The sequence below is a fragment of the Apiospora marii genome (assembly GCF_038362585.1).
Source record: "Apiospora marii strain CBS 49790 chromosome Unknown utg000003l_segment0_segment0, whole genome shotgun sequence".
NCBI lineage: Eukaryota > Fungi > Ascomycota > Sordariomycetes > Amphisphaeriales > Apiosporaceae > Apiospora > Apiospora marii.
The window spans coordinates 233627-246009 of record NW_027117374.1 but is presented as its reverse complement, the minus strand read 5'-3'; the positions used below and the strand labels follow the sequence as shown (position 1 = coordinate 246009).

At 51.3% G+C, this 12383-nt stretch overlaps 6 protein-coding genes across 6 annotated transcripts; 4 read left to right on the top strand and 2 right to left on the bottom strand.

The window, feature by feature from the left end:
• Nucleotides 1–262: 262 nt before the first annotated feature.
• PG985_003536 (uncharacterized protein) lies at nt 263–1084 on the top strand (the record flags this gene model as incomplete). The annotated part of the gene is made up of 1 exon (XM_066823305.1): nt 263–1084. The coding sequence occupies one exon, from the start codon at nt 263–265 to the stop codon at nt 1082–1084; it is 822 nt and encodes a 273-aa protein (XP_066686465.1).
• Nucleotides 1085–1586: 502 nt separating this feature from the next.
• Nucleotides 1587–3072, top strand: PG985_003535 (uncharacterized protein; the record flags this gene model as incomplete). Its single annotated transcript, XM_066823304.1, has 4 exons — nt 1587–2425; nt 2490–2545; nt 2619–2937; nt 2988–3072. 4 exons carry the CDS (start codon nt 1587–1589, stop codon nt 3070–3072), a joined length of 1299 nt encoding a protein of 432 aa, XP_066686464.1.
• A 339-nt stretch (nt 3073–3411) lies between these two features.
• On the bottom strand, nt 3412–4616 carry PG985_003534 (uncharacterized protein; the record flags this gene model as incomplete). Its single annotated transcript, XM_066823303.1, has 4 exons — nt 3412–3545; nt 3623–3728; nt 3785–4469; nt 4534–4616. 4 exons carry the CDS (start codon nt 4614–4616, stop codon nt 3412–3414), a joined length of 1008 nt encoding a protein of 335 aa, XP_066686463.1.
• A 975-nt stretch (nt 4617–5591) lies between these two features.
• Nucleotides 5592–5935, top strand: PG985_003533 (uncharacterized protein; the record flags this gene model as incomplete). Its single annotated transcript, XM_066823302.1, has 2 exons — nt 5592–5750; nt 5825–5935. 2 exons carry the CDS (start codon nt 5592–5594, stop codon nt 5933–5935), a joined length of 270 nt encoding a protein of 89 aa, XP_066686462.1.
• An 865-nt stretch (nt 5936–6800) lies between these two features.
• PG985_003532 (uncharacterized protein) lies at nt 6801–7247 on the top strand (the record flags this gene model as incomplete). Its single annotated transcript, XM_066823301.1, has 1 exon — nt 6801–7247. One exon carries the CDS (start codon nt 6801–6803, stop codon nt 7245–7247), a length of 447 nt encoding a protein of 148 aa, XP_066686461.1.
• Nucleotides 7248–9193: 1946 nt separating this feature from the next.
• PG985_003531 (uncharacterized protein) lies at nt 9194–10896 on the bottom strand (the record flags this gene model as incomplete). Its single annotated transcript, XM_066823300.1, has 2 exons — nt 9194–10704; nt 10761–10896. 2 exons carry the CDS (start codon nt 10894–10896, stop codon nt 9194–9196), a joined length of 1647 nt encoding a protein of 548 aa, XP_066686460.1.
• Between the last annotated feature and the right edge of the window lie 1487 nt (nt 10897–12383).

Here is a 12383-nt window from a genome sequence, read left to right as displayed (position 1 = left end):
CCATGTTCCTTTTAGCAATGTAATCTCCGCCGTGCAGGGCCCAGAAATATCGGCACTGGTCAACCGAGAGTGTGCTGAGGATCGTCCGTCTCGCCACCAACATCCCACGAGAAATCCAGAGACAGCACGCTGCCCCAACGAGCGCCATATTCCTCATTTCTGCAACCTCACTACTGAATTGAATTCGACAACAGAATAAATGATGTTCTCACCAATTCGACTCCTCGGAGTCATGGTCATTCCGTTACTGGCTTCTGCCACCATGGCAGAGCGCTCTTTGCCCGCCGATCTCCAAGTCGACCTCCTTTTCCCACGGCACAATGCAACCTACACCCCAACTCAGTGGTTTCCGGTCGTTTTTGGCGTCAAAAACCTCGACGCCGTTTGGTCCATGGGCATCTGGCTGGCGGTCTCCGTCATGGACAACGAGTACAGAACGAACAGGACCGGCGCCTACTGGCAATACGAGCTTGCGAGTATTGATTTTGCCAACGCTTTCAATTCCACAACCACACCAGGCGAATACTTCTTTCATATACCGGCGGTCAACATGACCAACGGCACGACGGGCTCGTACACGGTCGGATGGGAGCTCGGCATCTCGCACAGGTGCTTCGACAACAGCACCGACAGGAAGGAGGACGGACGGTGGCCTGGCTGGAGCAATTCTCCCAACGGGTATGCGCATCGCAGAATCGTGTTCCACACGGCGCCGGGAGGGCAGGTGCCCGATGTCGAGGCCACTGTCAATTCGTGTCCGGAGCCGGACGTCGACTCTTCCACGGCGGTCCGGGTCACCAAGATGGGTGAAACGCACTGGAAGTATCCCGCCGAGCCTTGCCCGTGGCTGGATACAGATATCAAGCCTGACAGGTGTGCATTTCAACCCGTGGCGAAAGAGCTGGCTGCCAACGTTTCGGAAGCCATGCTGTCCGAGATGCGTTGCAAGGAGGGCTCGTGGCAGACCATAACTGCGCCATGCCCAAGGGAAAAAAGCATGGCGTCGTCGCTCTACGTCATGAGCGTGGGTCTGAGCTACATGCTGTTTTTGTCATTTGGTTTTGCTTTGTTCAATGTCCTCTAGGTATTCAATCCATGGTGGACAACTGCAGCCAGTTCCACAAGGTCGAGTCGAGCGTGTTCGCCGCAGCCAGTCAAGCGCTGTTTAGTGGTCAGCCAGTTTCAATGCGCAAGTTCACCCCCTGTAATTTGTTGAATCAGGGTATCTGTAGCGGGCGCAGACTCCTTGGCGAATACGCGGGCGGGTGCTCCGTCGGAACCCCACCACTTCTCCAATGCCGATCCCCAAGATGCAACCACATCCGGAGCTGCTCATTTAGGGACCTTGCGTTGAGGGGTAAAACCTGTTGTCCCAAATTGCCGTGAATTGACCTTCGTTTTGGTCTCTCGGCACGCGGTCCCATCATTCGTTGGTAATATTGATGGAAGGGGGTAATTACCTAGGCACCTTTTGGTTTTGGAGCTCTATCGCTATTCCCCCAGCCACTGACACGTTGTATCATTTGGCCATTTGTTGGTAGACGAAATCACACCCACCACCCACCCTCGACGTTGAGCTTTACGCCATGTGTGTCGGTGCAATGGCCACTGCTGAAGGTGCCTCCGACTCGCCCATCCATGTCCTCATTGTCGGTGGCGGGCTAAGCGGCCTCGCCACCGCCATCTCGGTGTCGCTCGCGGGGCACAAAGCTACCGTATTCGAACAATCCCCAGCTCCGTTTGACGCGGGGTCCGGGGTAGTGACCTGCCCCAATGGGACCCGCTTACTGTCAAGATGGGGCGTCGGGGGCCCAGACACAAGGCAAACGTTCGCCGCCCGGTGGGATGTGTGTGATCCTCGCGGCACGGCACTGGGACCCGACCTGATGACTGGCCATTGCGAGGGCGTCAAGGCAGCAGAGAACTGCGAGTCCCTGCCTCCATGGACATTCTACCGACCTCATCTCATACAAGCCTTGCTGCGCCGCGCCGAAGAGGTTGGGATCACGGCACGCTTCGGTGCCCGGGTCACTCGTTTCAACGGGTTGGCTGATGGAAAAACGAGCGTCATGTTGGAGGACAACGAGATGCACCATGGCGATCTCGTAGTCGTTGCAGATGGGACGGGTTCAAAGTCGAGGCATCTCTTAACCCACAATCCGGTGAACCCCACGGCTACGGGGTACATTGCGTATCGCATTACCGTGGATCGTACCAGGGTGCGCGGACCTGAGCTGCTGGCCTTCATGGACAACTTGTGTATTCGTACATGGGCCGGAAACGGCTCATACGTTTCCGTCTACCCAATGCGAAACGCAGGCTTTCTTAGCATGATGGTGTTGATACCACAGGACCAGTTGCAGCAAGTCGTTTCTATCAACGGCGTACCAAGTCTACAACATTACTTCAAGGACTGGGATCCATTGTAAGCCATATACCTGTCTTTCTCATATAATTTGTGGGGCTTATAGGTTCTGATGACTGTCCAGGCTGTCTTCCATGATACGCGCGGCATCGAATGCGAACAAGTGGACAGCGGTGCACTGTTAGTCGGACCAAGTGCCCCATCATTCCGTTTGAACCAATGACTGACACGCCTTCTGCACCGAAAGTACCAGTACTGCCAGAACGCCGTTCAGAGGACGGCAGTTGTATCCTTGTTGGTGATGCTGCAAACACAATGTGGCCGTTTCTGAGCCAGGGGCTTAGCCTGGACCTCGAGGACGCAGGAACCTTAGGCTGCTTGCTTGGCCACGTGCGGAGCAGGTCGCAACTTCCTGCAGCCACTGCTCTATACACCAGAATACGAGACGCTCGAGCGCAGAGGATGCGAGACGAGACGGATGTCTTTGAACGCCAACTGCAAACTACGACCGGTGGCTGCAGAAACAGTGAAGAAGGTTTCGAAGCTGAAACTGACTTCCGTCACAAATTTGAGTATGTTCGGTGCCCCTAGATCATAATAGTTTCAACTGACTCAGAGATAGGACTGGCCGTATGGCACAGAGTTGGATGTGGTCGTACGATGCGTATGCAGAGGCGGAGGCAGCTTTCAACTCGGATCCTTTCTAGAAAGATTACAAGTCATTGTTGAAAGGGGTTGGGTAATCTCGAAGCGAGCCAGAAGTGTAAATTGATACATGCAGGGGTATGTATATGGTTCGTGCCACCATTTGACGGCTGACAAGCCAAATGCCGATATAGAGCAGAAGTCAAGATGGCCTAATAGTAATACGAGATCCATTTGATTCTCTTCACTAAAACTTCATGGGTTCTCCTGATACGAGCATGTCTACATCAAGGCAAGAGCGTTAGGCGGTGACCCAACCAGCCCAGGACTGCGATGACGCGAAGAGTTAGCATGTGTCTGCAGTAAAGATAATGTCAGCCCTGCATGACGTGGATTTACACTTACATGTTGAGCGGGGCCGAGGTGAACAGGAAGGTGTACCGGCCCACTTTGGCGCAGTACTCGGACAGGGCTTTGAGGTTCCAGAGTTCGCCGATGGTAAGGCCGAAAAGACTCAAGAAGTACGGGTGAAGCACTAGAATGTGTCGAATTATAGTCAGTCAAGGGGGTCTCTCGAGGTGATAATGCCTTCTTGATATTCGTTTTGCTTACCGAGGTTGCCACCGTCTCCCAAAGTGCCGTCTGGTTTCTGGGGCGGGTACACTTCGAAGGACAGGTTGTCGGCCGCCACGGCAGCAAAGTGCTTGTTCCAAAACCACTGGAGTCTATAGTCAGTCCTTTCCATCGCGGACATGAAGTCTCTATCACACGTACCTTTGCCGCTTTCTCGTTGCCCTCGACACCCATCAACCCACCCTGCCCATCCATCATCTTTTGCAATTGTTGCTCCCCAGTCATCGGCGCGAGGTCTTCCGCCAGGCCGGTCCGAATAAGCAGAATGTCGCCCTGCTTAAACACCGTGTTTTGATGCGCCGCGACCGCCTCAAGATCTTCGATCGTGAGGGTGTGCCGACTCAAGGGCTCGTACTTTATGCCCTTAGCCGCGGCATAGGCGCGATAATCCAACAACACCCCCCGCCCCACCACGCCGCCGCGGCCGTGCCAGTGGTCAATGGACGGGACGCGCCTCTCGGGGTCGTACGTGAGCGACGACGCCCCCTGCAGCTGCTCCTTGCCGACCCGGGCGCCGTTGTAGGCCAGACCCGTGCCCTGGTGCGGGTAGTGCACCAAGCTATCCCACTGGCTTGAGGCCTGCGTGTTGAACGACACCTCGTCGTCGAGACACGTGTGGTTGCACTGGCCCCCCGGGGCGATGTCATCCTTCCAGGTCAGGATCTTGTGGGTCGTCGGGGCCCGGCCGGTTGGCACCTTGATGATGTCCATGGCGTGGTTCAGGGAGAAGGTAACGCCGTCGCGGGCCTCCTTGTAGGCTTCGCGGACCACGGATGGGGTGAGCAGGTTGAGGCATCCTAATGTGTCTTTCTCGCCGTCCTCATCGCTACATCCAAGATGTTAAACTTTGAGGTTTCCAAAACAATGTCCCAACTATCCAGCTCACTTACAAGAGTCCCCAAGCACACCCTTGTGGCATACCTTCCACTTGGGGTAGACTGTCAAAGTCAGGGAGGTTATTGTAGTCGGCCATCGTGAAAACTTGGAGGGGGATAGAGGCAGCAGAATAGAAAAGTGTACCGAACACGTAGATCTTGTAATAATATCATGCAGCGTCGGGGGCAGCAGAGCCTCTGGTATTTGAGCTGTCCACTCTACCCTGGCTGGGTGGATCTGGGTGGATCTGAGCGGATGAACCCATCCCCGGCGGCACAGTCCGCCAATCCTACAACACGCGAGAAAACACCGAAATGGCGCTTTACCCAACTGGTACTAGACCTCAAATCCAGATCTATATATGATCTGGTCCGATGGGGACTAATTTGTATATGTTGACGACGTGTCAGTGCTACCTTGGGAAGACTCATACGATAATAGGACAACCACAGTTTCGTGTCTGTCGGCATGGGAACACACTTTAATAAATTGCATATATAAGAAGTATATTACTTTCCATGCAATGACCTGTTGATGGTAGAGGCAGTTAGAGTTTCTAATCAAGCGATACTGCTGGCCCAGCCCAATAGCCGTATAGACAATAATTTGTCCAATAATGTGAACTGAACATAGAATTCCGCCTCAGAAACAAGGAGAGTAACAGATCATCAGCACCTCATTGAGGGGCTTGAAGATCTTTAGTATAATCATTAACCAAGAAACAGCTGGCTGATAAGCCATTGACTGGCTGTCGTCATTGCTAACCGCCTCGCCCACTAGTCTGTTTTGGAACAACGCGACACTTGGTAGTCAGCATTTCGCGCGGAGCCGTAGGCTTGTGTAAAAGCTAGGTGTCCAATGCTACTCGGGAGTTCCTGAACGGAGCGGGATGCTCCAGGCTGTGGATACGTGACGGCATATACTAGCACTACCTCGTAAATATGACATCAGGGGATAGTATTCCACTGCGAATGCAAAAATGACATCACGAAGACGCGCGGCTGATAAAAGACAAGTTCTGCACGAGTAGGTAGAAGTCGGAGACCTTTAATACCACAACCCAAATATCAAAATGTCCGGAAACACAGTACACGACAAGCACGGCGAGCCAATCGAGGAAGGCGACCACGTTTACACAAAGGTACGAGGAGGCCAGCACGAAGGCGATGTAAGCAAGATCGTCACAGGGAACGACGCCGCGAAGACGCAGGGGGTCAAACCCCCGTCCAAGGTATGGAGTTGCCTGCCTTTCCCATTCAAGGACATGCATCTCGACATGAGGTAGTGCTAATGTTCTCTATCCAGGTCTTGTTCACCGACCACAAAGGACAGGATGTCGCGCACAACCCGGAGGTACTGGAACATCGTGAGGGGTCGCCGCAAGAGTACGAGAGCTCACGCGAAGTCGGTGCATGACATCAGCGTTTGGGAGAAGGAGTAACTTGATTGACTCCGGTACAGAACCTGCTGCAGCTTTCTCCTCGGACCAGATTCATGCGGCCGCTACAGTACATAAGCCCCGAATTGGACATCTACTCGAATACGACAGCGCATCTGGGACCTGTTGCTAGTGGCGCAAGGTCATTTCGACCGATTGTGAGCCTGGGCTGACCGGATCGACGGCGCTAGTGCTATCATTGGCCATCAAGCCCCTTTCGTTGAGGCCCTGTGGTGGTGGCAGTGCCCAAAAGCTGAACGGGAGGAGCACTGCCCCGCATGTGTAAAAACTGTCGCGTTGGTGTGTGAGCTCCAACAGTACTGGAGTTCCCATCCAAGCTCCTCCATAGTCATTTACTGGTCTCAGGAACAAACCGTAGCATCAGATTAAACTTTCAAAGTCAGATGAGATAATTGAACACTAATATGATCCAAAGCAAAACGGTGGTGTAGGTTAGTGGTTAGAGTGTGCTTTACATTACTTACGCAATACAATTCAAACAATCGAACTCAAGACTGTCTGCCCAAAAGCGACGTATCTTGCCACGTCGACTTGACCTAGGGTTATACTGCATATGCAGAGCGTAGCCTGGTGGTGGCAGTGTTGGGCCCATAAAGCACGCCATCGGCTCGGACTCTCTTGTGCCCCGCCTCCATGAGGCTCCAAAAGAAATAGCAGCTTAGTGAATCCTGTTTCCCATTCTTCTCTCAGATCATTCACAACCACAGCTATTCTGCCAACGCGTCTCTCGGTTCATTCCTTACAATTACCAACGACGCTCGCGCGGCTCAAAGACGAGTTTCTAAGTCCAGATCTTTTCGTTCTTCAAAAACTCTTGCAGGGATGACCGAGCCTCTTGGTGTCGCTGCAAGCGGGATCGCCGTCGTCCAGCTCGGCGTTGCGACGGGCGGGGCACTGCTGAAGCTGAAACAAATTTGGGACCAGGTCGAGGATGCACCAGACACCATCTCGGACCTCATAGAGCGGATCGATCTGATCTACCCATCGGTTTGGGACTTTGAGCATCAATTTACTCATTCGGGGCTGCCGCCGTTGCTATGGGACAGCTCAACTGCCATCCGTAGTGTTGCCTACTGCCGCAAGGCACTGGCGAAGTTCAGCGTTGTCATCGATGACCTATCAACTCAAATTACCTCGAGTCGACGCTTCCGGCGGAGATTGGGTGCAATCAAAGTGGTGCTCAGAAAGGATGAGCTGAAACGACTGGAGGGGCAGCTAAGAAACTCGTTAGAGATTCTTCAATTTGCTCAAACCACTTATGCGAGGTAGGTAGAGAGCATGAGCTGCCATTGGTGGTTGCTAACATCCCATAGCGCGGTTTTAGCAGCGACGCCCGATATACTGGCAACCAAAATGCAACAGACCATGCAAATATACGAATACAGACCTTCTGTCGTGCAACCCTCCGAAGCAGAGGCCTATACCCGAAAAATTTGCGAACAAGAAGACGAACGAACTCTCACACACACCAGCTCCAGGAGCGTCGGCCCCGTTCGTCAGTGTTCTACCAGTCCCTGGAAGCCAGCAACGGCATATGGCACCCTATGGGTTCGCAAAAGTCCCAATGAGTTCAACGCAGGATTTAGGCCGCCATGGTGGCTAAAGGGTGTTGTCAAATCCTTCGCTCTCCACATGTCGACGTACAGGTCGGCATGGGACGTTCAGGTCCGTCTCTACACAGAAAGGTCAAGTGAAGACTCGGTTTTCCTCATGGCTAGAGATGGAGACGCGGCTGGCTTGCAGTGTCTGTTCGAGAAGCGGGAAGCATCTCCTTTCGATCGCGATGAAGTCGGCTGGACTTTGTTACACGTAAGTATTTGCAACATCCCGCATGCACATGGGGGTTCGAATAGATACGTTGGCGACACAAATAAGTATATTACCGATGTTAACGCTGAATTTGTCTAGCATGCGTTGGCATCTTGTAATTTGGAAGTCGTTAGATTGCTCTTTGAGATGGGCTTGGTAGATCTTACTCAAACCGATCAATATGGCGAGTAAGTGTGTTTTAACGACTTGTCCGCCATAACCATTACTGACGGGCGGGGAAACAGCACCCCGCTTAGTATATTCGGATCCAAATTCGTTTCTCTTAGTCGAGATACGAAGGAGCTAACGTGTCTCTTGCTTCCTCAAGTCGATGCGGCAGAGACAGACCCGACATCATCGGAACTCACATGCAACTGCCCGTTGACGACGTCATGGGCCGCCTTTCAACAGTGGCAGCCTATCCAGTGTTCTTTCCATAATAACACAACCCTGAAATCCCGACTTCATCGTTTATATGATACCAGTTACGCAGACCCCGAAATCTACAGTTTTCTACTGGACCCAGAATGGTCTGCCGATCCCGTTACGTTGTGCAATGAAGCATGGACTGAGTATGGTTACTCGCTGCTTCATGTGGCGTCAATGAACCTCGTAGCTTTTGAAGCCAATGTACCCGGATATACGAAACACTATGCATTTGCGAAGGATATCATACGCATGTCAACCGACCTACACCCACTCGAGCCTGGGTCAGACTACAAATTCGACTACGAACTGCCCGCGATTGATATCACGCCACTCCTTCGTCTGATATTGTGGTATATGAGTGAGGAAGCGCGTTACTATCTCACTCTACCTAAAAGGTCTGATGAGATGCTTCGGAAATGGATTAAACTCCTTGTAGAAGCTGGTGCTGATATTGAGATGTATGGGAAGAGGGAATACGACTTACTAAAAGACACCACTCCTGGGTCGTATATACATTTCAACGCTCTAAGAGAGTACTGGGCCTCAAGCTATGTCAAGTTCCGTCTGGATGGCTGCGAGCTTTGTCTATACGGGTTTGAATACGGCCCAAAGGTCGAGGGTTGGAAAATACTCTGCAATGACCCGACCGACGAGTTCGCAGGCGAGTTCTGGGATCTGGTGGAGGACCGCCCACTCGAGATGCCGGGGGCTTGGTTTGATTGAACCCATCTTAGCTACGATCCCATTGACTATTCTAAGCAAGCAGACTTATATAATGACTTACAGATGGCAGACATCTCATCACATCATTGGGAAGCCCGGCTATTGGTATTCATTCGGTCAGTCACGACGGGTGTTGCAACGCTGGCGGTGAACTGGGATAAGCATGTTTATTAGGTTTATCCATGGCGAATAACACTAACTCTCCATCAATTGATGATGACCATGATGACTTAGGATGTGGTGACGCATCATTGTCACGACTGAACGACAAACTGCTCCTGGTGCGACTTGTACAACACCGACGAATCCAGCGTCTCCCCCGTCGACGAACGGATGAAGTCGACCCACAACCGGTTCGCATCCAGAAACGAGACCTTGCCGTAGCTGAAATCGTCCGCATACGCAAACGCAGTGTACTCAGGCTTGCTGCCCACCTCGGCCAACCCCTCGACATTGCCCGCTCCACCGGTCACGATGTACATAGGCGCCCTGGGGTCATCGAGACCATTCGGATCCATCTCGCCCTCGTAGACAGGCAGGTGCCGCTGCGCATTGTGTACGTGCCCGAAGACGGCCAGGTCAACGCCGTACTTGTAGAGAAGCCGCTCGAACGCGGCGCGGCACGGCTCGCAGGCCGCGGACGCGCCGCCCGTCGTGTACCAGGGCCGGTGCCCGCTGACGACGACCCAGGGCGTGACTGTGCGGTCGACGGACGCGAGGTCCGCCTCCAGGAACGCGAGCTGCTGGTCGTGGGCGGCGCCGAAGGGGCCCGAGTACAGGGGGTAGTGCTCGTCGGGGGCCGCGGGGAAGTCCGTCTCCGTGTCGATCATGACGAAGTGCGCCATGCCGTATTCGAACGAGTACCAGAACGGCGGGTTGGCCAGCTCCGCGGCCCGGTCGGCGCTCGCTCGGGCCCGCTCGTCGTCCGACAGCGACGCGAAGGCCATCGGCATCGTGGGGCCGAACCGCATGCGGAAGTCGGTGAAGTTCTTCTGCCCCTCCGGGCACACCCGCTCGCCCAGCCTGGCGTACGCGAGGGCCTCGCTGCAGATGGCCTCGTGGTTGCCCGGGCCGACCATGTAGGGCTTGCGCGCCGCGATGGGGGCCAGCTGGTCGTAGAAGGTCTCGAGGATAGCCTGGAAGGCGTCGCTGCCGCTGTTTTTGCCATGCGAACCGCCTATCAGGTCTCCGGCAATGTGCCAAAGGGTCTTGATGATGTCTGGGAACTTCCAGACAGCGGCCCAGAAGGAGTCGACGCCGTGCAGCAGGCTGTTCAGCGAGCAGTGGGGGAGCCAGTCGCTGGTGTACGCGCAGATCCAGTCGTCGGCGTACGCGAGGTCGCCGGGGTGCAGCACCAGTTCGTAATCGTCGATAGTGGTAGCCAGCGCGCCGATAGTTGTGTGGTTGAGCGCGGGCTGGATGTACGGGATCTCGTCGCGTCTGCTTTTGTCCATGTTGATGGTGAAGCCGTCGGCACCGTAGACGCCAAGGTCGACCACAGCGTTCACGGCGAAGGGGGTCTTGTCGCCTGGCAGTCTGGGGCTGAAGAAGTGCTCGACGGTCGAGTTGGATGACACGATCTTGTAATAGTACGTGGTGGCCGGAGTGAGGTCGCTGAGCGTGACAGTGTTCAAGAAGGTTCTCGAGGTGCTGTATGTCTCCGAGTTGGTCGAGCATTGCACCATGTCCAACGCGTCGTCAGACGTGCCATATTGTACACAAACTCGGATTGGCTGTTCGTACGTGTTCCAGCCAATGGACATGGCTATTGCCATCAGCTTCATACCTGAGAAGGCCCTACCGGTTGAAGACAGAGCTTACCATTCGGGCCCTTGATGGCAATTCGCTGCTGAACAGGCGTTGTCAAATCAATTGGCTTGGCAGGTAGAGTTGCCAGCCCGAGAACACAGGATGCCAGAAGGGGTAGCCCTTTGGCAAAGGACAAGAGATTGCCCATCGTGGAAGGACGATTTGACTCGAATCAGAATACATAATGTCTGACCACCCGAAAAAAAAACGTTTCCGTGAATGAATGTATTGTAAATTCTATGTTTGAACCAAAGTAGACAAGTTGAAGAAGTGGGAAGATGGATTGAGAATGGATTGTTTATCGGGACACAAAAATGCGGGTGTCAGTCAATTCTCTTGTGAGCCCGCTAGAACAGTACCTGCAACCAGAAGAACATGACATTTCAATCTTTGTAGGCGCACCTTCCATCTCTTTGCATGTGGGTAGATGGGTGTCGCATGGGAGGCAAGGCATGGGGATTGGGAGCTTCATGGAATCAATCGGCCCAGACGGACCTGCCTGCAATGATTGGCTGCTGCCATAACCCCAAGCACAATGTCTATTTGTCCACTTACAGCGAAGGTGCGACTTTGGTGCCCGCGTGGTGTTATGTCTGCCTTTGAATTATCTATTAAAGTAACATACAGAACAAGAAAGAGCAAAAGGCTACCCCGACTACATGAGTTGGTTGTAATTAGGTATTGATGCGCAGCTGCAATAATGTAGTAGTCGACTCGTTCGACTTCTTTCTTCTTTCTTTTTTTTTTTCGATTCGTATTAAGGTTTCCCGGTAGAAATAAAAGATTTATAAAAAGCAGGTTATTTTAAAAATAATAAATTTAAAAATAAGGTATTATATTCGATACCTTTGAAACTCTTAAAAATATTCTAATAATTAATTATAATTCTTATAGATTAATAAAAGCTTAATAATAGCTTGTAATAACTATAAAATTCCCTTTTCGATTCCGGTCCTATCTCCAGTCGTAATAATTTAATAAATTATATATAAAAGGCTATCCTCGCTTCCTTTATCGATTATTTAAAAGTCTTTTATTTAATACGATTATATTTATTATTTACTACGACTTATTAAAAGATATAATGTATCCGTTCTATTACGTTTATTTATTATAGTAATAAAGATCTCTAAAATTAATTAACGTTTAATATATTATAAAAAAGGAAAGTTAATAATAAATAATTAATATAAAATTATTTATTTTAATATTATAAAGCTTTTAAAAAAGTATAAACGGTTATAGAAATTTTTAAAAGTTATTAAACGTAAAATTAAAAAGAATACTTTATTTAAACCGACTTTTTATAAAATATATATTATCGATTATAAACTTTTTTTAAAAGAATAAAATTTTAACGATAACGAAGCTTTCTTTATTAAAAAAATTAAATAACTCGAAGATTTCTATAAACGGGAAATAAATAAGGAAAATATTATTTAAACTCTATTCTTTAATCGCGATATTTAAAAGGATCTCTAGTTTCGGGCATTAATCGAAGGGCTCGGCGAAGAGGATAACGAATAGATATCGGACTGATAAACCTGGAAGGGGGAGGGAGGGAGGGAAGGAGGGCGTTATATAAGGCTAATTAAGTAGTTTTAAACCTTACCGATCGATAATATATTAATACTT